The following is a 26,200-nucleotide window of genomic DNA, read 5'->3' as shown; positions in this document are numbered from 1 at the left end:
TCATCACAAAACTCTGCGATTTCTCCCGACTTTGACTTTAGATTGCCGTTACAAAACCTAATATCTTCCCATTACCAAAAAAATAATATACGCGAACAGTGCAGGCTTTTTAAAACAATCCCTTACGAAAAAGGTCCCGTACAATTTTCACGGCTCATTTCAACAATACGGGCCAACCCAAACATATACAAGGCGGGCTTAAAGATGATCCTGACGCTTTTTGGCGCCAAATCTCTTCCTGGCGGAGGTGGGGCCTAGTGACGTCACGTCAGAGTACGTGCTCCAGCGTCTTAAGTGATTGGTTACGTTTTCCTGGCCCCACCTAACCCCCCGCCGGTTTGGCCTGTTACGGGTGGGGAATGGAGGGGGTAAATCTTGCGAGAAAAGCGAGAAGATGAAGTCCCTGCAGGTTTGAGGGTGGTGGTGAGGGGGAAGGTCGTCTCCGCCACGCCCGTTGAGCCTCGGAAAGGAACGGCAGGACTCGCCGCTTCACTCCGGTTCGTGAGAGGGATGGAGGCTTGATGGCGGGGTCGTTGGGGGAGCTGTGGCGGGCTGGCGGTGCTTCTGAACCCTCCTATCTCTGCTCGGAGCATCCGCTTTCGCCTTTCCCAACCTGCTTGCCTGCATGATGTGCTGTGGCCTCGGAATACCCGTCATTCCGGCCAGTCTCTTTGGCTACTACCGGTATCCGGAGGGCACCAAGACGTGCCAGCCCACACCCACGCTTCACCCCGCTTTCCGTCCACTCGGCCCGGTCAATCCTGGGCCTGGCCGAGGAAAAAGGGGGATTTCTGAAGTGACAAAATTGGGTTTTTTAGCCTTCCTCAGGCTTGAATGAGGGCCCTGTTACGCGGCGTAAACAAACCTTCACGGTCCGTGAGGAAAGTGGCACTAGGGCAGATCCGGTCGGGCCCATCCATCTTCGACCCGTTTCCCCTTCTTTTGCTTTTCATATTAGCTCGGGGAACAATATAGCTGCCTCTGCTTCACGTCCAGAAACAACAACCAGCCTCTCAAGGCTCCGCTCAGCTTCATTCTGTTTCTGATAGAGTTTGTTTGTTTGTTTATTATTTTTTCAAATCTAATCCTAGTCCCAAAGGTGCCTTTTTTTTCCCTTTCCAAAAGGCAACATGAGTTGTTTTTCCTTTAAGACATTTCACTTCACATCCAAGAAAAGCTGCTTCGCTCAGTTCCAAAATGAAGAAGCTTGTTGGATGAGAAGCCTAAACATCTTCAAGGAAAAACAGTTGACTTTTTTTTGGGGGGGGGGGGGGATCAAGGCAAACCAAGTTCTAGGTCCACAAAAAAACATGTACAGAGTGCTGTGCCATTTAACGGGGGGGGGGGGGGAGACACTTCACAGCTGTCAGACTACAACTTTTTGGAGAGTGCTTTTCTTGGCATCTCTGGCAAAGTGTGATGGGTGGATATTGGAAAGGATTTTGGGAGTGAGAACACCTTTGTTATAATTTGTTCTTTCAAGCAGAAAATAACAGCATGTTGATAATATGATTGCGTTTCCTCCCCCCCCCCTACACTGATGTATCAGAGTCTACTTACTTATCTAGCTAATGTTATTTGAATAATAGATTTCTATTACTGTATATTTTTCATTCAGGAACTCAAAGCCACACAGTGCTTTCTCCTATTTTTTAACACCAATGTAGGATGGATTGATAGAGACAGAACCAAAGTTACTCAATGAGTTTCTGTGACTAATGGTGGACTAGAACCCAGGTCTTAATGGTCCTAGTTCAACACTACAGTTGAAAAACTTTTATGAAAGGATCTGATTTTTAAAAAACTATTTACATAGTTTTTAGATTTATGTCCCATCTTTTGTTCAGGAGTTCAGCATGACATACATATTGCTATGTTCTTCCATTTTTTTCCCTATACCAATCCTGTGAAAAGTCGGTTCACCTAAGAGACAGTGACTAGCCCAAAATTAAACCAGTGAGCTTCTGTAGTTGCCTTTCATATAAAAGGATAGACAGTTTGCAGGTTATGTGCAGCCCCTATGATGGATATAAGCCAATAGTGTGACATTGCTGTCAAAAAAGTCGAAGTTTAAGGCAACATCAGTAGAAAAACAGTTTCTGAATCACAGGAAGTGATTGTTTCACTCTGTTTTTCATTGATTCTTGAGTGCTGTGCTCAATTCTGGGTGTCATATCATTAAAAAAATTAAGATAAATAGAACAGATGCAGGGATAGAAAACAAATATAAATGAGGGAAACTAAATCATGAGAGATTTAAAAAAATGGGCATTTTAGTTTTGAGAAAGGATATCTACAGAAAATTATAGCACACATCAAATTTGAGTCATACAGAAAATGCTATGGCATGACGTATTCTCTATCAAACATAGAATAATGGTTCCAAATGATGTCATATTCCAGTTAAAAGTTAAGGAAAACTTCATGATGGAAAAAGCAGAAATGGTTCCAATCATGGAATCAATTACCCAGAAAGTGGTTTGCTCTCTTTCAGTTTAAATTGCCATCTGTTGAGGATAGTTCATTTTTTGGTTTCCAGCACTGCACCTGGCTTAGATATGATGGCCAAAGCAAGGTTTTATTTTACAATTATCTAATGGTTAAATTGCCAGCAAATTATTCTTCCTTTCTAAATCTGGGAAAAAAACATTAGATAGCTTGATGTTGCCAAATGGCAATATTTTCTGAAAAATCAAGATTCATGGAAAGGAGATGGAAGTTCTCCCCTCACACATTTGTTATTTAAAGTGTGGGATGGAGATATGTGAATGTGTATAGATATTCTCTTTCATGCTGGACCAGGCGGTCTATGTCTGATATAAAATGTTTCTCTTGTTTAGACTGATGTCCTAATTTTTTTCTATCAAACTTAGATGGGGTATACTTAGGAAGCGATTATAATGGGAACAGAGGAGGATGAAGATGGAACGACACTTTCTAATCTACATGGCAGTAAGTAAATCTGATTATTTTACTTTTTGGAGACATCAGAAAAATGCTCTAACTATGGTATTATCTAGAAAATAGGCAATGGTGGAAAAAGTCATATAACATGTTTCAAAAAGTTCTATTCAAGTAGATTCTTGTATATGTCTATTTCAGGAGCTATTCCTTACAATCATAACCTCCCTTCATGCACTTTTGAAGGAGCCCAAGAAAAAGAAGTTTGCTGATAAGTTCTACAATATGTTATTTTAATATTTTTTTATTCAGAAGCAAAATTGTGCTGATGAGCATATGACTTCTTCTTGATTATAATAATATAAATAATGATTGATATCGTTCCAGCAATTCTTTTAGAAATAGGCTATTATAACTATCAATTAAATGATAGAAGGTAGGCATTAACATTTCTGAAATGTGATGTTATATTATGTAGTTAATGTCACATCATTTATGACACAATAATATTTGACCAATTATAGGTAATCCTTTCGTTACGACTGTAATTGAGCCCTACAATAATGGTTATAAGTTGCAACAGTGGTGAAGCAGATCATTACTTGATCAGACTTTATTATACCAATTTTTGCATTGGTTGCCAAGCAAATGCAACAATCATTAAGCCAACCCATTGTTTGCTATTGGAAATTTTTTCTCCAGAAATCAGAAGTAACCATCAGCTTCTGGAAAAAATAAATTGTCACATGACTAGATCACTGCAAATGATTGTAAATATGAGCCAGTTGCTGAGACCAAAATTGCTCTCATGTGATGGGGTGGATGTTGGAACCTTGAACTGGTTCGTAAGCAGCTTTTGGGAAGTCCGTCATAATTTTGAATAGTTTGATAAGCAACTATCATAAGTTGAGAACTATGTTGTACATTTTATTTTATAAAACCAAGCTTCTAAATATGCAATTTGAACAGAGATGCGAGTCAAATGGTACATTTCAGAATTCATACTGGTACTCGGGAGCTAGCAATAAAGAGCAATGCAATGCTTGGGTAAATAAGTTGATACTATTGCAGATAAAAAATAATAAACAGCAACTACTGTAAATTCTAGGTATCATGGCATATTTGTATTAACCCTTAGTTTAAATCTTTTTTTATTTTCCTCTACCTATTACCTTGTAATAGATTTCTTCTCATTTGTTTATTAACTTTGAATTTGGAAAGCACCTGTACAATGTTTTGATTAATGGACCTGTCAAATCTCAGACTCCTTCTGACTTTGCATGCTTCAAATCCCCAAAATTCCCCTATTTGACAGTTATTTTTACTCTACAAGATAAAATATACAGATATGTCTTTCATTGGGATTAATAATCAGGAAAATGCGTAGTTTAAAGTCTAGAAAGCTTCTTTTTCTTATGTGTCTTATATTCCTTTTTAAATTGGTGCCAATAAGTGAATTGAACTGATCAGGAATTTAATTATTAATCATATTTATGACCCTCTTCTGACCAAACAAGCCATAGTGATTCACAGTAACAATCAAAACATCAGTAAAATCATAGTTACAAAAACATAATAAAGCCACATACAATATGAAATCAGTAAAGAGATTGAAGTACATCAGTTTCTGTTTCAGTATGTTTGGATACAACCTCTTCAACCTAATGATAGGTTGGTTGGATAAAATGTTTTTTGTTGTATTGTAGATGTATTGTTTGTAAAGCAATCTTTATCTCTTGTATATTACAGTTATTGTAATACATGAACAGCTAACATCTTTTGTGGGATGTTCTTTCTATTTACAGTTTCTAATGAAGGGGGAGATGGCGACGAGAGTTCTGTGGATATTTATGATGACTTAGACAGCACTCCAGTTGTTTCTAGTATGTTATTTGCCTTGCTATGAAGTTTCTTTTTTATTTTATTCAATTGAATTGTATGATACAGATATTTTTTTCTCCCCGCAACCCAGACAAGCTTAGTAAAAATGATGAAAACCTGGTGAAACAAGATTTCATAAGCTTGGTATCAGCTCTAATAATTGATTTTCCCAGGCTGTTATTGCTAGGGAATTTCAACGTTTCTTGGGTGTGTCTTAGCTCAGAATTCATTCCTGTCAAGACAACTTTGATTTCTGCCAAATCATAGGTCCTGCTCATGGAATGGAAATGGATGGGTAACACAGTGAATCTATTATTTAAGTGTACGTTAAATGTGATCTGGTAAGGGAGACATTATTAGCAAGTCCTTGTACTGACATGTTACTTTTGGATAGCACCACCAACTTCTGTATTAGAAAGACTTAGATTGTCCACCCCACATGTTTTATGAATCTGTCTGATTTGCAGAAGGGGCTTGGGGAATTTCCCAGATTTATCAGGCAGTTTGATCAGGCCTCTGATATACAGATTCTGTAAAAGCAGTACTAGGATTACCTCACCCTGTTATTACTCCTGGGGTTCTCTTTGCTTTAGTGATAAGTTCCAGAACATGAAACGAAGAGGCAAGATAGTAGTGAAAAACAAAGCGCAACTATTATAAAATATGGATATGAGCCCATATTAGGCTATGTACCATGACAGTAAGATCAATGGAATATTGTTAAATTTCTCATACTGCATCCATAAAATGCCACTCAGTTATACTATTTAAAGTGACCAGAATCTTTGGTGGAATCTTAAAGAGGAGAAACCCTTAATAGATCGTTAAGATAATTTGATACGTATTCATTAGATAAAATCATACATATTCATTTAGAGTTAGATGCTGCCTAGGCAGAGATCGGTCACTGGCAATTTACTCAACTATAAAAAGAAGCAAAAATGCCGCACATCTCAATAAAAATAGTTTTAGCTTTCATCTAACAAGTGAGTTCTTATCTGGTCTATCTAGTGGGTTTTAAATATATGTTGAAGTTTCAAAATGCTGTTAATAACCTGTTAACATATTGCCACCTATGGCTGAATAGGAAATACAATGGAAACTTGACCTGGTCCAAAAGGGGAGGAAAAGGCTAAGATTTAAAACCAGCAAGACACAGTGTCTATTGATTCAGAACTTTCCATTCCCAGAATAATTTCATCTTTAACTCCAGGTGGGATTGCTCCACTCATCTGTCCATGTGCTTGCTCACTTCCAGATACGTTCCCCTTGGTAGAGTGGACAGCCTGTCAACGTCTGACACAGTGTGCTGTTCAAAGGGGCCACAATGCGCTGTTTTGGAGTTGCCGCACACATGTAGGGGAATGCATGGGTGTTGGCCAGCTGCAGTCAGTTCAGAAGGCATCTAGGCCTGAAGAGTACTTGCTGGAGCCAGGCCAAAGAGACCCATTCTACTCACAACGTGGCCTCTTGTTTTGCTGGCTTGGTTTGGAACTGTGACAGCCTGTTAATGCAGTCATTGTAATACCTTTGTATAAAGCTAAGTTGGCCGTGACCCGTCAAAAGCGCGGACGACAAAAGCGCAATCGACAAAATTGCGCCTTTGACGTCATCACAGCGCGACGAAAAAGATCGAAAAATTCAAATAAAAATTAATAAAAACTAAATTAAAGCAAGCCGATTCACATAAAGGTAAGGGTTAGGTTTAGGGTTAGGGTTAGGGTTAGGTTAAGGGTTAGGGTTAGCTTTAGAGCGTTAGCGTTAGCGTTAGGGTTAGGTTAAGGGTTAGCGTTAGGTTTTTCGTTACTTTAACGGTTAGGTTTAGGGTTAGGTTAAGAGTTAGGCTTAGGGTTAGGTTTAGGGTTAGGTTTGGGGGGCTTAGGGTAAGGTTTTCGCTTTATTTTTACATTTTTCGAACTTTTTCGTCGCGCTGTGATGACGTCACAGCGCGCTTTTGTCGAGCGCGATTTTGTCCTACGCGCTTTTGTGGTGGAACCAAGTTGGCTACTAGTCTCTTTCCACATGTATTCAAAGTGCTTATTATTTATAAAGCCTTATAAAGTTTGACTCCTGGTTGCCTTTGAGAGTGTCTACGTACAGAAGGAATCAGTCGACAGGATAGGTTGAAAACTCCTACTCTTTAGGAAATGGGTAAATTAGGGGCTTAGACATTTCTGTTATGGCCCCACCCACTTTAATATTCTCCTGTCTGAAGTAATGATTACTACTTTCTTATTAATACTCAGAATGGCATTTAAAACATACCTTTTCTACAAAGCGTTTGGAGACAAATATATATTATATCCAAACTGTTTTGTTACATTCTTGTTAAAACAGTTTTAAAAACTTTTTGTAAATATCATTTTGCTTATTATTTGATATACCTATATTTTTTATTGTACTGGTAGTAAGAAATTTAAGAATATTGCACTGAAGCAGAATACAAATTTTATTAAGTAAGTAAGTATTTCAGTACAGATTTGAACTTAAATCTCATCATAATGCAGTAGATTAGAAGTGGTTTTCCATCCAAAGGTGTGTACATATTGTATATGTTAATATTTATAAGATTTGGCTTTCATATGTAACAAAGAGTAAACAAAATATAAATAATTTTATTTGGCTAAAGCTAGGATTCTGAAACTATGCCTAGTTTCATGTGTGAAATAGTTTCAGGATTCTAAAACTGAAACCTAGTTTCATGTGCAAAATTGGTTTTGGAGATGTGGGGTATTTTGTGTACTGGCTTGTAGTGCTTCTTTGTCTCCACACAATGAATCCCCTTTGAAACTGAGGAAACATTCAAAACCAGTTTAATGACTTGAATGAGTCTCTTTATGATGGTCTTTGCTCAGCATACAAAACTATAAAATAGGAGGAATTATATAAAAACGAAGCTATACCTAGAAAATACAAAGAGAGTAATTTATGAAACTGAATAGAGGTAATACCTCTGTTAGGTATTATGATACTATGCATTGTCAGTGATGAAGATGTATAACTGTCCTTTATATTCCTGAGGCTTTCATGGAACAACTACAATATTTGGAATGTTGTGGATGATATAGAAACCCATTTTGTTGAGGTTGCAGTGTAGGGCTGGGACTGAACAAGTGTATGGAACCATACGTTTGAAGATGTGAAGCTTCTCATATGATTTCGAGAGAGTGCACTGGTTAACCATTGCTACCAGCTTAATAAAGTCTGGTAGTCTTCTTTCAAAGAAAACAAAGGATTCTTTCTTTTTTTTAAAACTACTTTTCATCTCTCTTGCTTTAGGCAATTGTGCTTCAAAAGTGCCGATCAAAAGTAATTTAAACCTTTTCGATGAAATCCTGATTGAAGAAGAAACAGCCAAGGAAGCCACTTTCAATGAAGTATGTACTTTACATTGATAACACATCAGGGAAATAAATTGCAATTAGGTAACTGTAATAACTAACATTTAGTTATATTTGTGCTTATATTAATATGTATACAGTAATTGAAATGATAAATTTCAAAATTCTCTGATTTTAAAATTTACTTTATGCAATTAAAGGGAAGTTTCAGTTTGGATTCTAAGGAGAAGGAGCTTGATTTGTAATTTATTAATAATAAATTTTAATGTTATCAAAAACTGAAGTATAATTAAACATTGTAACCGGAGTTTGATTTATTTTGCTTTACAGATAGTTCCATTTGTCCATGTTGCAGCTAAAATGAATGGGATATATACTTAATATGTATGTGTTTAGTAGGGGATGAAAACACTTCCTTATAATTCAGAAAATATTTGTATTATTTAATATTTGCTGTATCCAAAGTATGTGTTTTAATATAAATGAGAAATCTTTGTCTTGACAGTTGCAGGCTGAACATGAGCAATGTAAGCAACAACTTCAAGAGTTGACGAAGAAGTTTCAGGAAATAGAAAAACAGGTGATAAAGCAATAAGTATTAGGATCCAAGACATACATACAGATAGCAGAAAGTGCAAATGGGAAGATTACTGCATAAAAGTGGTTGTATTTTTGAAAATAGTAGTAAGAATTTAATAGTTATTATAAAGCAGTTACCCTTGAAAACTAACCTAACATGTTAACATATTCTGGTCAGTGATATTTATTTGCAGGAAAGTATCAGTAAGATTAATGGCTAAATATGCAATCCTTTATGCACTTAACTACGAAGCATTACGTTAAATATGTTTTGAATATAACATATTTTTTTAGCTTATTACAACTGAAAATGTAATAAACTTAAATGCCAATTTCTTAAACTTTATCATGTTTTTGTTCATATATTCAATTCCTTGTTTATAATATGTTAAATGTCTGTGTTCTTTCTGACTTAGAACTCTCTTCTACAAAGTGAAAATCTGTCCCTTAAAAAAAATATTTCGGCACTTATCAAAACAGCTAGAGTGGAAATAAACCGCAAGGATGAAGAAATTGGTAATCTGCAGCGAAGGTATGGAAAGTTAACCTACACATTGTTTTTGAAAGATTTTAAAGATGAAAAAAGTAAAGAAAGAAGGGAAATCTTAACTTAAAATAGAAGTGTTGTTTCCAAACATTTTCAATCCCAGGTGAAAGTTTGCTATCTTAAAGACAGATGTATGCTCTTAGCATTTATGTATGTATATTTCATGAGATAATTTTTTAGGATAAAAGCCAAACTTAATTTTATGCAGAGAAAACCCATTGAAATAAATTAATTGTAAATGTATAACATGACTTCTAGTGGCATACTGTTACAGTCTTGTCAGCAATGTAGCAGTTTTCTGTTGCTTCTTGGCATTTCTTTTTTTTTTTAATTGCTTCCCAGCTTAGCTTGTAATTCTTATACTCCTTGGAGATCCCTCATCCATGTATTAAGCAGACTCTGTTCTTAATTTCCAAAGTCAAACATGAAGGTTAGTTGCTGCTACTTACTAAGACAACCTAGTCATAACTAGCATCAGACTTTTATTTTTCATTTCTGCTATAAATATATAATTAAGTTTGGGTTTCATTCATTATTATTTAAAATATCGAGAATATTTGGGGTGTGTTTATATGTTTATCTGCAACAATTAACAACAGCACTTAGACTTATATACTGCTTCACAGTGCTTTACAGCCCTCTGTAAGCAATTTACAATGTCAGTATATTGCCCCCAACAATCTCGGTCCTCATTTTACCAACCTCAGAAGGATGGAAGATTGGGTCAACCTTGAGCCAATGAGAATCGAACTCCTGGCAGTCAGCAGAATTAGCTTGCAAAACTGCATTCTAACCATTGCACCACCATGGCTCCTTAATTCATCAAATAATTGATTGCTTTCCTAGCTTTCCTAGCTTTCACATGTCCCTGGGTATTTAATCAAAATCCCAGTTTGGAACATAATGGTTTGTTGTTCCTTGGTTTGCATCTCCAGTTGCATGAAAAGAAGAGTTAATGAGATACATGTATTGGCCTACATGTTTACATAGTACAGAGTTCAGCATTCTTGACTATTCAAATGTGGGTAATAACTGGTAATAACTATTGAATCTGATACCTAGCCTTAATGGTTACAAAATGAAATCAAAATTAAATTATTACATATAAAAATATATCAATATCATTGATATAATGATCTCAGTAATATCAAAATTAGAATATTATTTTAAAAGAATTCAATTTGTAAACATTTCATATTTTTATTGATTGTGCTTGAGAGTACATTGTCTTTTTGTCAGTTTAATCTTCTATTGTACTCAGATTTTGGATAGTTATTGTATAATGTAGCATATTAAAATAGTGTTTTTATTAACAGGTTAACAGAAGCTCCAGTTCATCACAATACCTACAGTAAAATATATACAAGGAACTTTGAAGGATCAAAACAAAAAAATAAATCCAGTGATTTCTTCCCAGAAAATAATTCAAAAACTGATCCTAAAAATAAACAGGACATGCCCAGAGATATATCTCATAACAGTCCATCTTGGGATACAGGAAATAAGAAAGTTCATTTGGAAAAAAAAGATACTTCTTACATATTTCAATCTCATCCTGAGCAGCTTCACAAAGACGGCATTCCCACAAAACTGTCAAAAGTTGATAGCTCCTGTGATAGAGAAAAGGAGAAAAGGGAGATAAAAAATAACGAACATTACAATAAGGATAATGATTGCAGACACAAAACAAAAACACAGAAAAATGTTGGAAGTGTTGTAGATTGCATACTGGATACTCTTGGAAAGCCACAAGTTAACCCAGAAAAACCAGTCAGAAATGGACTGTGGAAAGATAGAAAGGATTTAAATATCAAAAGCAGTTGGTGTGCTGGAAGCAAAACTGATAATATCTCTTCTAAGGAAAAACAATCGGTTCCTAGGGATAAATTAATGCTTAAAACTGAACACATTAATGAAGATAGAATTGAAAAATTACAAATTATAAACCAGAAAGACTTTAAAAAAGAGAACAAAGAGGAAAGCAGTAGTAAGAAACACAGACAACCTGATAAATATATAGAAGAGCAAAGAATTGGTAAAGCTACTAATACCCCTGAAAATAATACACTTGTTAGAAATCCTAAAGAATTAAGTAAAGGTTACCTAGAAGACAAGATAAAACGTAATGATTGTTGGAAAACTAAAGGAACAGATGATCCTGGGCGCCAAGGAGGAAAATCAACATTGCCACATAGTTCTAATAGAGAGCGAAAACTTAGTAACTCAAACAAAGATAGCAGAAAATATGAACCTGAACGCACCCATTCCAAATCAGACAAATATCGAACGGAAGCAAAAAGGAAAAGTGGAAGAGACAAACCTAGAGAAAGCAGAAATTCTCAAACTGAAAGACGAAATTCAAAAGAAACCCCCCCAAAGGCAGTAAAGGAAAACATTAAACTAAAAGACAATGCAAAAAAAGAGAAAAAGAAACCTTTTCCACCCAAAGAAATTGCCATGATAGTTGAGGCTGCAGACGAGCCTGTGCCTATTAAGGTGGAAAGAGATGAAGAGCAATCAAAAAGCAAAGACTTAAAATTGAGCTTCATGCAGAAGCTGAATTTAACACTCTCTCCTGCTAAGAAACAAATGGACAAATCCAAAATAGTAGTAGTAGTAGAGACTACTAACGAAGATGAGATGGAAATTCCAAGTCAGGAAATAATGTTAGTCCCAAATGAACCAATTAATACCACTAATGAAGTGAAAATGCCATTGGGACCAATTCATAATGATCCCCTTCAAACTAAATCAGAAAAAACTACATCTGTTTCTGAGATAAAAGCAAATCAGCAGAACGAGACTCCAGCAGAAATTTTAGATAGTAAGCCATGTAAAGCATTTCCACAAAATGTGACACTACAGCATGAAATTGTTGGTAATGAGAAACTCTTTCCGCTGACTGAGACAGAGATGCAAGATTCTGAGGAAGCATGTGTGGCCTCAAGCCCAAAAAATCCCATGGAGCCAGAGGCGCTGTTAAATTCTTTTCATAACCTGGAGACTGGGAGTTCTTTAGATTCTGATACATTTAGAGTAGTAGATGAAGTTAATGGGACTGATTCAGAGTCCTCCATGGCAAAAGAAGAATCCAGTAATTGTGCAGATAAAAAGATCTTGGAGTACACTGAAAATGAAAGCCTACCTCTTCCCAAGACTAGTACAGAAGATGATAAAATACTGTGTGTAAATAATTCAATAACTGACCCCAAAGCTGAAGATTTGAATCCAAGCTCTCCCAAGCATGGAAGCCAAATGGAGTCATTGTACAATAAAGGATTAAATGCTGTGTCTCAGACAAGAGACTCAAATCCAGTTTCAGTTGATGATGATAACTCAATACTGAGCATTGATCTAAATCACATGAGGTACATCCCGAAAGCAATCAGCCCTCTTAACAGTCCAATACGACCCTTGGCTAAAATCTTCAGAATGGAAACCTCTTACAAAGTGACAAATGCAGGTATATTTTTAATATTTTTGTTGTACTTGTTACAAAAATGTTGTCCTTTTGTGGTTGGATTGAATGCCTTTGGAGGAAATATTTTTATGCCAAAACCAAAAAACTTCATGGTAGATTGCAAGGTACAGCAGTAGCAAATTCATTGCTCCTTCCCTTTACTTCCTGCTGGTTGAAAGTTTGGACATGAGCCATGAGTTTAAGGCTCAAGGAAGAATTGTACTTCCTTTCTTCCCCACTGTTTAATATAATAATTCCTCATCCATTCAAATCACAGTTTATCCCAGACCTTCATAATATAATTTGGTCAAGTCTCCAATAGATTACCGATTATAGTTTTACTCTTATTTGCAATACTGATTTTTTAGGATTTGTTCAAAATCTATTTTGGTGATCCAGATGTGAAATAACTAACATGTTTTTAATAAGCTATGAGGCACATAGGAGAAAGTCATCATAAGGATAAATAATCTGGTTTCCAACTTTTCGGAAGCTTGGTCAGGAAATTAGAATAATAATTATATGTCTCTGTGTGTGTGTGTGTGTGTTTGTGTGTGTGTGTGTGTGTGTGTGTGTGTTGTATGTATGTGTGTATGTATGTGTGTATGTATATATAATTTATTTATATTTATATTTAGTGTCACAACCCCTGGTATGCCCCAATTATGGGAGGAAGCTAACTGCTTCCATTATCTGTCTATCGGCTTGTCACGACAGAAACCCAATATTTTTACTGTTGCCTTTGTTATATTTGTGTTGTATTTGTGCTGATAAATAAATAAAGGGAGACTAATATAGATCTATTTCAAGCTATTTAGCTCTCATCAGCTAGCCATACCCTTATTGGGATTCGAGATGCCTAAGATGTAATACAGCACAGGTTCGAATCCCAGTAAGGGTATGGCTAGCTGATGAGAGCTAAATAGCTTGAAATAGATCTATACTAGTCTCTCTTTATTTATTTATCAGCACAAATACAACACATACACACACACACACACACACACACACACACATAAAACATTTCACTGACATTAAAAACATGGCTTTATTTTTAACTCTTCAAAAGCTAATTACAAAGGTTTGTTTATTTTTAGATAAAAAAGCAGTTTAGCTGAAGTGGAGGAAAGTCACATCATTACCTTCAGTTTATGCAACATTTTCCATTGAGGTTTGGTAGGGAGATGCTAGTTTCAATTTTTTTTAAAATCTCAGAAGCCTTAATGGATGGCTATTAGCAAATACTGGGTCTGAGAATGAATAAATAGTGCACTAACTACAATAACGTGTGTTGATCCTAAGCATATTATTTTAATTCTAAATCTGATTTCCAGCAAAATTAAATTGCAGATACTTCAATATAATTTGAATCTGATCCCAAGTTAGATGGCAGCTATTGTAGTACATTCCTATACAGTAAGTTTACCATATTTGGTCAGGAGAAATCTGGTTGACTATTTGAGATACAGAAAAAAAACTTACTTTTATCTGATGATCATACAGATTTTTACAGCCAAAGATTTTTGCAACCATATCCTACTAAATATGCTAATGCTTAGGTGCCTATATTTTAAGGACAAAATTGACGTATCTTAATTTTATTTCTGCATAAATAAGGTATGCACAGTTACAATGAAAATCCATTTAACATAATGTTTAACTTTAAACATATTCTGAGGTTGATCTTCTGGATTCACATACAGTAGATTGTATACATTATTGCTTAAGATTTTTAGTGACAGTTTGTTAAAATGTGGAGTGCAACTTCAAACTTATCATCAGTTGGTTCCTACAACAGTGTTCCTTAAAGTGCTTGTAGCCTATGTTGCATTTCTAATATTTGGTGTGAAGTACTTTTCATGAAAGCATTTATTTTTCAGTTCTAAAGTTTATTTTATTTTCACCCAGTTCTTCTTCCAAAAAACTCAGAATGCATCTGTAATCACTCTTGAAGTTTGTCATGCTAACAATTCTGCAAAATAGATGCAGTGAAGGGAAAATGTGTCTAGGACAGTAATGCATTCAGCTTTATGGCTGGGTAGGAATTTGTACAGGATATGAATGCTTTTGATAATCTATTATATTAATCATGCCACATGTATTTTGAAAGCTACCTTTTTAAAATATAAAATACAAAAATTATTAGCAATTACAAGTGGAAATATTTAGTCATGAAATAAATAGTAATTGAATGATACTGTAAAACAGTTTGTTTTGACACTTCCTTTTTGGAGTGATATTTTTCACTTACTGATTGTTTTGTTGGTTGCAGATTTTGCTCCAGATAGTGCAGTGGATTATCTGGGGAGCAACAATTCAAGTGAACTCAACAAAGAAAATCAAAAGCCACTTTGCAGTGATCACAAAATCTTAGAAGAGTCTCAGCTAAACATATCTCCAGATGAATTAGAAGAAGGAGAAATTGTAAGTGATGCTGATGATGAACCCAAAATAGAAAAAAACTCTGAAAGTAAAAAGTTGAAAAGTAAAATGTCTCCTGAGAGATCTAATACATCTAAGAATACATACAACTACAAAGTCAAATCTGTATCTTCCAATGAGTGTCCTGGAAAATTGGCTTCTGGGAAAAAAAGTAAAGAAAAGCCTAAAGATGGAACAATAATATTCTCAAAGGAAATGAAGAAAAATAAAATTGTGAGTATTGATTGTCTTGAAAAAATAGTTCAAATTACTTCTGAGCCTTCTACTTTACATGAGTTTATGCAGATGCTGAAAGCTGTAAGAAAACAAGTACGAAAAAACTATATGAAATTTAAGATACAGTTTCCAATACAGCAGTTTCATAAAATAATAGATTCATCAGTTCTGAATTTTACATCTTTAATAAAATATATTGACTTCTCTAAAATGTGCAAATCAAATGAGTCCATAAAGATAAATCTCTGTGAAGTTATTGAATCTGAACTCAATCAGATTAAAAAGAATACTGCAATCGAGTATCTATTCGAAAAACAACAATCAGATATGAAGAAAAAATTGTGGAAACTTGTGGACGAACAGCTGGATTATCTATTTGATAAAATAAAAGAAATCCTTCTAAAGTTGTGCAATTTAATAAGTTTGGGAACTGAGAATGATCATGGTAAACGTAAAAGAAAGAAAGGAAGCTCAAAATGCCTTGACAATAATAAAATTGATAGACAGAAATCAAAGAAACCAAGCTTAAATGCTAAAGTGAAAAGGTCTGAAGAACATGTCCTTCCAAAACCAGTAGTAGGTAGCCAACTGTTTAAGAAAGATCGCCAGGAAATAAATAAAATAGCTCGCCACAAAAATACAGTTACAAAATATAAACATTCCCATACAGATAGCACAAGACCATCTCTCCCTGAAGTTGCACATTTTAAGCAGAATTCCACAGAGGATACTGCTTTGAAAACTGGAAAATATGAAAAGGAAGGATTAGATATGATTGGAGATCCTCAAAAATCTGATATCAGCTGTGGACCTCTCACAGAACAACAAATGTCTGGGCTAACATTCAATTTAGTTAATGATGCTCAAATGGGTGAAATGTTCAAAAGTTTATTACAAGGCTCTGGCCTTTCAGAGAAGAACATTGACTTCATTGATGAGAATCAGTGGGAATTCAGAACACCAGAAAAGCAAATGCCAGAAGGTCAGAACGATAGAAATAATCCTGTATATGAGACTGAAGAAACATCCTCAAGGGATATCCAGGTAGAATCGAGAGTACTTGATGGTATTAAATGGCCCATAGTTTCACCTGAAAGAGATTCAACATTTTTAGCTAGATTGCAAATGCCCATTGATCCAAATATTCTAGATGAAAATTGTATGTTTGAAATTCCTACTAGTCCTATCTTGAAAAAAGGTGAGGTATGTGTTCTGGAAAAACAAAAATCTCTGGTTTCTTCTATTCTTTTGGAAGATCTAGCAGTATCATTGACTATTCCTTCTCCTTTGAAGTCAGATGCTCATCTTAGTTTCTTGAAGCCTGATGTATTGGGATCAGTTCCTGAAGATGTTCTAAATGCACACTTCAGCGAAGATGCTCATCTAGAAGAGGAGGATGCATCTGAACAAGACATCCACTTAGCTTTGGAATCTGATAATTCAAGCAGTAAGTCAAGTTGTTCATCATGGGCAAATATCCCTGTTGCTCCCGGATTTCAATATTGTCCAAACCTTCCAATGCAAGCAGTAATAATGGAGAAATCAAACGATCACTTTATTGTTAAAATAAGGCGTGCTACATCATCTATGTCACCCACTGATCAGACAGCCATACCAGATGATCCATTAATCTCTGTTATTGAAAAAGGGAAGGATGAAATTATATATGAAAAAAATCTTGCTACTTTAACTTCCCAAAGTATCCCTTCAAGAGAGATAGAAATATCTAAAGAAATTATAAATACTACTGACACTGAAAAAGAAAAGGATAACCGTATTATGAAAAAGCAGATTTCTCACTCATTGGAGCCTTTGAAAGAGACATCTGTCTGTCTTGCAATTGATTCAATTCCTGGTCTTTTTGAACCTCAACAAGATCTCCACCCTGATACTCCCGGTGATGTTATTAATACCATAGAATCCCTTCTTCATAAAAACAGACAAGAACAATCTTGTGACATCAGTCTTGAAGTTCAGAGACCATTTTGTAATACAAACCAAACTCAAAACCCTCAATTAGTTGTTTCAAATCAGGCATCGCTTAATGATGCTGCCTCAGAAAAGCCGTCGGACTTGCAAGACCCTCCTGAAGAACTAAGGATATCTACAGTGCCTTTGGAAGAATCCTCAAATGAAATAAATCAAAATGCAGTTGCACCTGAGGTTTTTAAGCTTCCTCAGATAATCCCCATGAAAGCGTTCCAAGAAAAAGATCTACCTTGTGCAAAAATAAAAGATTTCCCAATTAGGTCAATAGCAAGTCCACCTGTGGAACAACTACCATCTCAGAATCATTTTGATACACGTATTGGCTTGACTGATGTGATTCCTATGGAAAATAAACTGAATCCAACAGATCCCACAGAACAGTCTGCTTTAAATTATAAAGTGAGAAGTTTATGTAAAGATCAAGAGAAACATAAAGCAGATAGTCACTGTGAAGTAGCTGATATATCAAAGACTGAAGTTGAAGAAAATGTAAATCAGCCAGACACGTCTACAGGAGATGGCAATTTTGAAAAAAATACTACCTTTAATATTGATGGTCAAAGATGTCCAATTAAACTTAGCAAAGAAAAGAAGAAAAGGAAAAAGGAAACAGAAGAAGCATCTAGTGCAAAAAAGCAAAGAAAGGAAAATAATGAATCGGATTTTAAAAAAACAGGTAAAAATAGCAAAAACGCTAAAGACAGAACTTCTGTAGCCTCAAGCTTATTTAGTACAAAGCCAGCATCAACTAGAGACCAAGATCTATTATCCTCAACATCATCTACGTCACCATCAAATCTATGTGCCAAAAATATCATTAAGAAGAAAGGAGAAGTTGTTATTTCTTGGACAAGGTAAGAATACTGAAAATGGACTGGAATTTTGAATACATTAAAAGATCAATAGATTGAGATTATGTTTTATTTTCTAACATACCACATCATGGGCATTAGAGCTGCTTATTCCTAATTAAAGGATTTTGGAATGCCGCATAAGAATGTAGCTATGTTGCATATCTCATTAAACATTATGGTATTTCTTAGTAATGAGTTAGCCTCGCTAACATTAGCTGCAAGCTCAACTTCTTTAATCATTGTTCTGGCAGAGGTAGAGTAAATGTGCAGTCTTCCATGACTTGCTATAAAAATTGTAGCATAAGCTGAGAGGAGAATTTAAAAGCCACTCTGAGCATATGGTACAAAATTGAATAATAGGCTTCTGTAGTTTGTGTATTACATCGTGTGTATCTATAATAGCTAGCTTTTGTCTGCAAATGTCAGCAATTGAGCATGGTAAAACAAGTCATCAAAGAATTTGCAACATTTATGGTTCTTGCTTCAAAATACACACTTGAATCAAGTCACAATGAAAACAAATGCTGAAGGGTGGGTTTTTTTTTTAAACCATCCAAATGAATAAATGAAAAAGCCTTTGTCTAACAAAAGTTAAAAATGGGTAAACCAAAGAATGGATCTTTGAGCAGAGGACTTTGGGAATTTTTGGTCCCAGCCATTGGTTCTATATCTTAAAAGGCAAAGGCATTCCAAGAAAGGATTCAGCAAAATTAATTTAGATGCATGACAAAATAAACAGTCTTAATCATGCACGACTTTCCCAGAATGTGGGCTGTTACAATAGTCCTTGATTTATGACCATAATTGAGCCCACAGTTTCAGTCATAAGGTGTAATGGCCACGAAGTGGGTCACCATGTGCCCAGATCCAATTTTATGACCTTTTTTGCAGTCATGGCATTGTGAAGCAAATACCATTGTTCACTTTGGTGGTTTTTGCTGGAAATGAAGTAAATGCCAGTTTCCTTAAAAACATAAATAGCAGTCACACACACCCATAAATGTGGGCTGGTTGCACAAGTGCCTAAAATGTGGTCAGGTGTTTGTGTGGAGGGATGGCAGATGTTAGAACTTCAAAATCAGACCATAAGTCACAATTTTTGAGGTCCATCAAAACTTTGAACAATTGCTAAGCGAACAATTGCTAAGAATTACCTGTATCTGTGGTTGCTTTTTAAACAGAACCTACAAATTACTGTTCTATAAATGGGTGGTAGAAACCTCTGACAGTTCTCTTGATTGCAAAATAAGTTATCAGTGGTTACTTTAAGAATTGAAGTAATTTACCTATGTAGCATGGACATTGTTGGATAGTAAATGGAAAATACCTGAAGAGAATAAGTGAAATAGAATGGGCACAGGAACATTAGTGAAATAAAGAAGCAAAAATTGATTGCTTAGGTATTAATTTATTAAGCACATTTATATAGCCACCCAACTCATATACAGTTACTCCTGGAAGCATAAGACAGATATAGAATAATAACAGAATAGATAATTTGTAGAAATATATTTTGTAACTATTGTGATTGAAAATATTTTTATTCTTCCTGGTTACAGCTTTTCTGTTGTGTAGAAAAGCTCATAAGCAATCATTTTGCTTTATTAATTTAATGCAATACAGTAACATCATTCATAATGGTGTTCTGAGTGGTCTGAGAATACATTATCTGGTGAAATGACCAGGTTTTCTTTTCAGAATCAGTTTTTTTATCCTTTGGCTATGAATCTCACCTCTTATTTTTATTTTAAATCCTTAACATGGACAATATAATAGTGATTGGTTTATTATCAAATAAGTGGGTATTCAGTGACTAAAAATTCACTTTCTATGTTTCTTATAGAAATGATGACAGGGCGATCCTATTAGAATGTCAGAAAAAAGGGCCTTCAGGAAAAACTTACACTTCTGTTGCTGAGCAGTTAAAGAAAACTCCAGCTCAGGTACGTGTTTGGATAAGAATCTGTATTTAGTTGGTTTCACTCTCCATTTGTGTATTTTCCTGGAATGAATAGAGCGTGCCATATTCACTTAAAAGAAAAACTTTTCAAAAATTAAGACAAACTCTACCCCACTCCAAAGATTAGCCAGAAAAGTGGTTATAAACACAGGCAAAAATTATGCATACTGCCCAACTTCTCTAATTCAGCAACTTCAGTTTAAACAAAAGTCAGTGCTCTGTCAGAGATAAAACTATTAAACTAACTTATTTCATGTTAGGGTTCTGGATTTTAGGGAAGAGTTCCTTGAAGAAGCAGCTATTTTTTTCTGTTTGCAAAAAAGAAAGAAAGAAAAATAGTAGAAGTCTTTATTCTAGTCTTCAAGACAAATGCAGTATTTTGGGTTGTGTGTCACCTCTTTTAGTGGGACTATGTTATGTAATAATGGCTTAGTTAATAGGATGAATGGCTGATGGAAGTTGACTCTAAATGCGTGGGTCTACATTTAAACAGATCTCACTCTTCAATGAATGAATTACAGAAACCTGGGATTTTTAATCACAATTTTCTTTCTCTATAACAAAATAACATTCTGCTAAAGCAAGAACTAGTAAGGACATACAAATAACCTAGAAATCTTTGATGAGGCAAGTAGATATTTCTGAGTCTGGTAGCATTTTTTTCTAATTGCCTTAATAATCAGAATTCTTATACCTGATTCATCTACTTGGTTCCATGTCCATACGAATGCGGGGGTGGGGGTGGCTTGAGATACTTATGAATTCCCTGGGAAGAATACCTACTCTGTAAATAGGTTTAAAGCTTAGATTTTATATTCTCTCTCCACAGGTTGAAGAACGATTCAAGCAGTTAGTGAAGCTATTCAAGATGTCAATTGGCAGTTAATACTACAAATGAAGAAATCTATGCACATCTTTGCCCTGTGTGCATGTGAGAAAAGAGTGCTTGCTTTCCAATCCAAATAACAATTTGTTCCATATCTTTTTACCCATAATTTAAATGTTTCATTTATTCTCATAGATCTTATGGGGCAACCCTGTTTTTTTAAATTACGTTAGTAACTGGTAACTTGTTAAATTGGGTGTCAAACTCATGTCATGGTGTTGTCATGTGATGTATTGGGACTTTCCCCCCCTTCGCTAAACCAGGTGGGGACAGGGCCAGCACATGACGCATCCGGGCTGCGGGTCACAAATTTGACACTTCTGTGTTAAATACAGAAAACAAATGGTAAAACTCTAGTGCACATTTTGGAATACAGAGGAAAAAGAAAGTAGTATGGCTTGAACTTCCTGAGCTGCTGTGAATTTTCTATGACTTCAACCCACTTCAGGTGCCAAAGATCATTTGCAAAATAAAGCATAGAACAAGGTGTTTTATTGCTTCTTCTTCCTCTGTGTTGTACTCAGAACCCTTTTTTTCATTAAATTTTTTGGTTAACACAAGACCAGTTTTTAACATATGAATCACTGTTCTGAGTTGAACAATCTGACTATCGTTTGTTGATCAGAAATAAAAGGAGTGTTTGTTAGCCCAAGACTCCAATAATCATGAGAAAACTTAAAAGGAGCGTTGAGCATATACTTTCCTTTTTTTCTCTTTCATTAAGTGCAAATATGACTTAAAGTTTGTGGTATATTTGCCAAATCCTAATATGGCTTATTAGTTAGAATTTATGAGGAACTAGTATATATTGTTTATTTTACAAATAAAACTCCAGTATTAACAAGTTTCCTCTGCTTAAAGTGCTGTATTATTTTACAGACTAATATAACATTGTTTTTCATATCAAACTTTCATTTGTAAAGCAGATTTGCCACAAGTTAACAAAATATCATTTCTTTTAAATTATAACTATCTGCAAAAATACTATTTTTAATAGAGTGTGCAATTTGCAATTTAACCCCATACTTTAATTAAGAACTTAATTAAGATTCAAATTAATGATAAACCAGTTAAATTGATCCTGTCCTGTCCTGATAAGACCTTATTTTGAAGGGCAAAGATTTTATTTCAGCATGGAAATATTTAAGAGGCAGCACTCACAAAATATCTCATTTTTTCAAAAACTTCTCAATATTAAAATTCATCGATTAAAACTTAGATTATATGACATACTGGCTTGAAAGAGGGGAGGGAGAGAGGGGAAGTGTAAAAATGTGCATGTTTGTAAATTGTAAGTTTTATATGTTACTTTCCTGTAAATAATGTATTGTACAGAATTCTATATTGTGTAAAATACTGTGTTCAAATACAATTCTTTACCTGTAAATTTTTGTTTACACAGAACAAATTTTATTTTGTATACATTAAATACTGCATTCTGTAATATGAATCTCAACCCTTGTAAAATGAATGTGTTTAATGTTAATTAAAGGTTGGTTTGGAGTATTTTATATCCTACTTTATAATCTTTTTGAATTGCTTATGGTTATTCAGTAGATAATAATTTGCTTTTCTGATAGCAAATAATCTTGATACTAAAGTGCAAAGTTCAATACTTCAGATATATTCCAGTGAGGTTAAGTTGTGGAGTTTAGTACATCAAAACATCCTGATTTAACAAGGGTTTTCCTTCAAGATTGCCTTCTCATCTTGGACCTTCTTCTCCAATGACTTTTGCCTTTATATTTAATATTTACGTTTACTGTTATTAATGGATTTTATTAATATTGATATTGGCGATGAAATATTAATTAAAATGTAAACGTTAGTTATTAACACTCCCAGTACAGTGCAGTACAGATAGAAATTATTTACTGATAATGAACTATCATCCGATACTGAACTATTCTTCCTTGTGGTCCAAAATAGTCTTAATAATTGTATTCAGCCTCACAGTTCAGATGCATTAATTTGTCTTCATTCCAATTTTTCCAAAATTCTAGTTTTCACAGTTTTATGTTGGGGAAAACCATGGTGTTGACAATTATAGGAGAACATTTGATTTCATATAATTCAGAGATCAGCACAATTTCATTGAAGTACAAATAGTTTATTGATTGATTCTAGAGGTAAAAGACAAGCCAAAAGAGGGGAGGGGATAAACTCCCTCTTTATAGACTGACACAAATTATGATATACATTTAATTAGTGTAGCAAACAATTTGATTGAGTTTAAAACTTGGTAAGTCAGGATAATGGGGTGAATGCAATTGTTTACTTGTGCTAACAAAGGGATCTTAGCATATGTTTTTTTGAGATTTCCCCGAGTGTCCTTGCTTCTCAGCACTGCTACTTCCTGAATCAGCATTCCTTGTGTCTGTGTTTTATTGCTGAGCAAGGACTCTAATTCCCTTTGGACAAGGGCATGTAAAGAGGGGATGAGTACCTTTGAAGTTGTATGTTATTTGCTTGTCCTAGTATCATTTTCTCCTTTAAATGAACGTTCTTTGTGTCAAATTCTTGTATAGCTTAGCACTTTAGTTCCACTGAAAGATGTAGTTTTAAGTTTGATCCCCAAATTCTACTTCACAATACATTATTAGTATCCATCCATCCAACTCTATCTGTGCAGGGTGTACTAAAAATCCTTATAGACCAATAATTTACTCTATACCAATGCCTAACAAAGAAAAATGAAGGTGGGTTTCCAAGTTGAGTGATTTGTTCTAATGAGTTGCAGGAAACCTAACTGCTGATATGTCAACTATAGGAAGGATTGATATATTAGGCTGTGGTGTATTACTAAACAGTCATATGTTTAACATGACGTGCGTATGAACATATTGCTTGTTTAGCCAATTCTTTTTTTCCTCTTACATCAGTGATTTTTCAAGAAAAAGGAGACTTTAATGTGAATTTCCTAAAGTAGAATTTGATTAGTTTATGGTTTAATTACAACAGTGGCTTTCTCTCTAGCTCAGTGGTTCTTCAACTGTTTAACCCAATTACTCTTTTCTTCAGTCTTGTATGTCATTAACTGCATTAAAAAAACCCACAAGTGCTTGATAGTGGCAATCCCAAATTGGATCCTCAACTCACAAAATAATTTATTACAAATTACTCATTGTTCCCAGGATGTACCAAAATACCCCTCTAGTTTAAGAACTACTCTTCTATCTCGTAGTTTGAAAGATAATCTTACTGACTCGACCATTTTATACACACTCGAGCTTTCCTAAAAAATGCCTTCGAATTATGTCCAGAGGCGAAAATAAAGCTATAGCAAAAGAAAAGAGATACAAGCTCAAAGTAATTTTGAAGAAAAGCAAACCATACCTTTAACTGGTAGCAAGGCATGGCAATTTATGATAACTCCCAAGGCAACTTCTGAAGAGAAAATCAGGTACGCTTAGCTGATAGTAGCTAACTGCCAAGAGTAGTGTATTTCTTTAGCCCTGTTTCTACTTAGTGCAAGCACAAAGCGTTCCACACCGAAAGATGGTCCTAACTTCCTGTTCTCCCCCCCTTCTATTGTTGCTGCCATCTATATTTCAGATTCCTGAGCATTGTCCATCTGACAAACCATTTCACTCTATAAACACTTTAGGTAACAATGAACAGGTTAATATTCCAAGCATCAGATGGGTTTAGTTTCTATTGTAATGAAGGCTTTCATTGGGATCAGATAATTGCATGGTTTGCTAAAGTTTGGTTTTATAATTGCTTTTACTGACTTTCTAGCTGGTTATGATCTATGTTTATAATTTACCGGTTTGTAACATGCCCGGTATGGTTAAGGAGTTGGATGGCCTCAAAATTCGAAAATAAATAATTACTCCCATGGGCAAAGTACTTTTATTAATATTAGTTTTGGTCTTCAGTCTACTAGTAATAATTTCATGGAAGTCATCAGGGACCTTCGTAGAAGCAAGCTTTTACATAATTATAGCTTGATTATCTCTTTTCCGTGTGATTTCTTAATCCTATGTTGTAGCAGGTCCTCAAAATATTCTCATTGTTGCAAACTCGCTTAAAGCAAACAAAGAGTTAATGGGATTCTATAACCATCATAAGGCACCACTGAAAAGTACCTCAGGCTCTAGTTAACACAAACAATTCCCTAAACTGAAGATTTTAATACACTTCCTATCTCTGCTTCTTACTCAGCAGCTAAACAATCAACACCATTGACTTTGAAGCTCCTGTTCTTTTCTTTTAATTGCTATCTTTTCAAGCAACCCAGAAAAGGGGATATAATTTATACTTGTTTATTCATTTTTGTGAGTGTTGTTGCATACATCCCTTGAAGTAAGGGCCTTGAGTAACCAAAGCCAATGGAAAATAAGGGAAATTGGATTTCTCCTTTCAAAACCTGTTCTAGTTTGAGCTGCTGTTTCATGTATTTTTCTACCCAATCTGACCCATCTATGCTGATGTGTAATAGACTATGAAATCGGGCATGACCGATTGATCTCTGAGCATTGATTACCATGAAAATGAACAGATTGTAAAGAAAGCATCCAGAGCTGTTTAAAGAGACTGTTCATTTCACTTTACAAAATGAATGGTTTTACTTAGCATTTCAGCTAGAAGATCGTGTTTGCGTCCTAATGAAATAAACAGTGGCATTGCAGAGCAATGAGGTGGATGGAAATGCTGAGGAGATGCCTTGGTTGGTCTCCATTGCATGAGCATTCCAACTAGTGGCTCTGTCCTCTCAGTCAATTCATCAAATTGTATTCTTTGGACTTACTCCCAGAAGCCAACGAATTATGATTTACAATCGTCATGTCAGGTGTAAAAATAGATTTAAGTTCTTCAGAGGAAGACGAAGCAATTAACAGTGCTGGAAAGCATGCGGTAATTTCAAGGGACGAATTTGATGTACTACAAGAGATCATGAGCATGGTAAGCAGTAGAATAATATCAAGTTATTTTAAATGTACAAAGAGGAAAACATTCTTAATTACAAGTCCAGTTGTTAGCATGAATCCTGCATTCTGATATAAATTGCTCATAGTATAATAATATTTCCAGTCTGTCCATTATTCTACTCTATAAAGGCACTTTGAATAAAAGAGGTTCTAAAGCAGTGAAGGAAACAATATAGTTAAATTGTCATTATACAGAAATTATGGTAATTT

The 26,200-nt window shown here is 34.9% G+C and overlaps 1 protein-coding gene across 1 annotated transcript; it reads left to right on the top strand.

The window, feature by feature from the left end:
* Window positions 1-340: 340 nt before the first annotated feature.
* On the top strand, window positions 341-22,582 carry CASP8AP2 (caspase 8 associated protein 2). Its single transcript, XM_014063165.2, has 10 exons — window positions 341-497; window positions 2,874-2,952; window positions 4,707-4,784; window positions 8,062-8,159; window positions 8,629-8,703; window positions 9,119-9,234; window positions 10,566-12,712; window positions 14,982-18,210; window positions 20,054-20,153; window positions 21,000-22,582. Exons 2-10 carry the CDS (start codon window positions 2,901-2,903, stop codon window positions 21,054-21,056), a joined length of 5,952 nt encoding a protein of 1,983 aa, XP_013918640.2. The 5' UTR covers window positions 341-497; window positions 2,874-2,900; the 3' UTR covers window positions 21,057-22,582.
* The last annotated feature ends 3,618 nt before the right edge of the window (window positions 22,583-26,200 follow it).

The sequence above is a fragment of the Thamnophis sirtalis genome, unplaced genomic scaffold, assembly GCF_051295495.1.
Source record: "Thamnophis sirtalis isolate CommonGarterSnake01/CBP01778 unplaced genomic scaffold, rThaSir2_p1.2 scaffold_6, whole genome shotgun sequence".
Taxonomy (NCBI): domain Eukaryota; kingdom Metazoa; phylum Chordata; class Lepidosauria; order Squamata; family Natricidae; genus Thamnophis; species Thamnophis sirtalis.
The sequence above is the reverse complement of the archived record's forward strand: the minus strand, read 5'-3'. Positions and strand labels throughout refer to the sequence as shown.

Coding starts and splice junctions, on each gene's coding strand:
- CASP8AP2 (XM_014063165.2), top strand. CDS start 2,901: ATGGGAACAGAGGAGGATGAAGATGGAACGACACTTTCTAATCTACAT. Junction 9,235..10,565: donor ATTGGTAATCTGCAGCGAAG/GTATGGAAAGTT, acceptor TTTTATTAACAG/GTTAACAGAAGCTCCAGTTC. Junction 20,154..20,999: donor TAAAGAAAACTCCAGCTCAG/GTACGTGTTTGG, acceptor CTCTCTCCACAG/GTTGAAGAACGATTCAAGCA.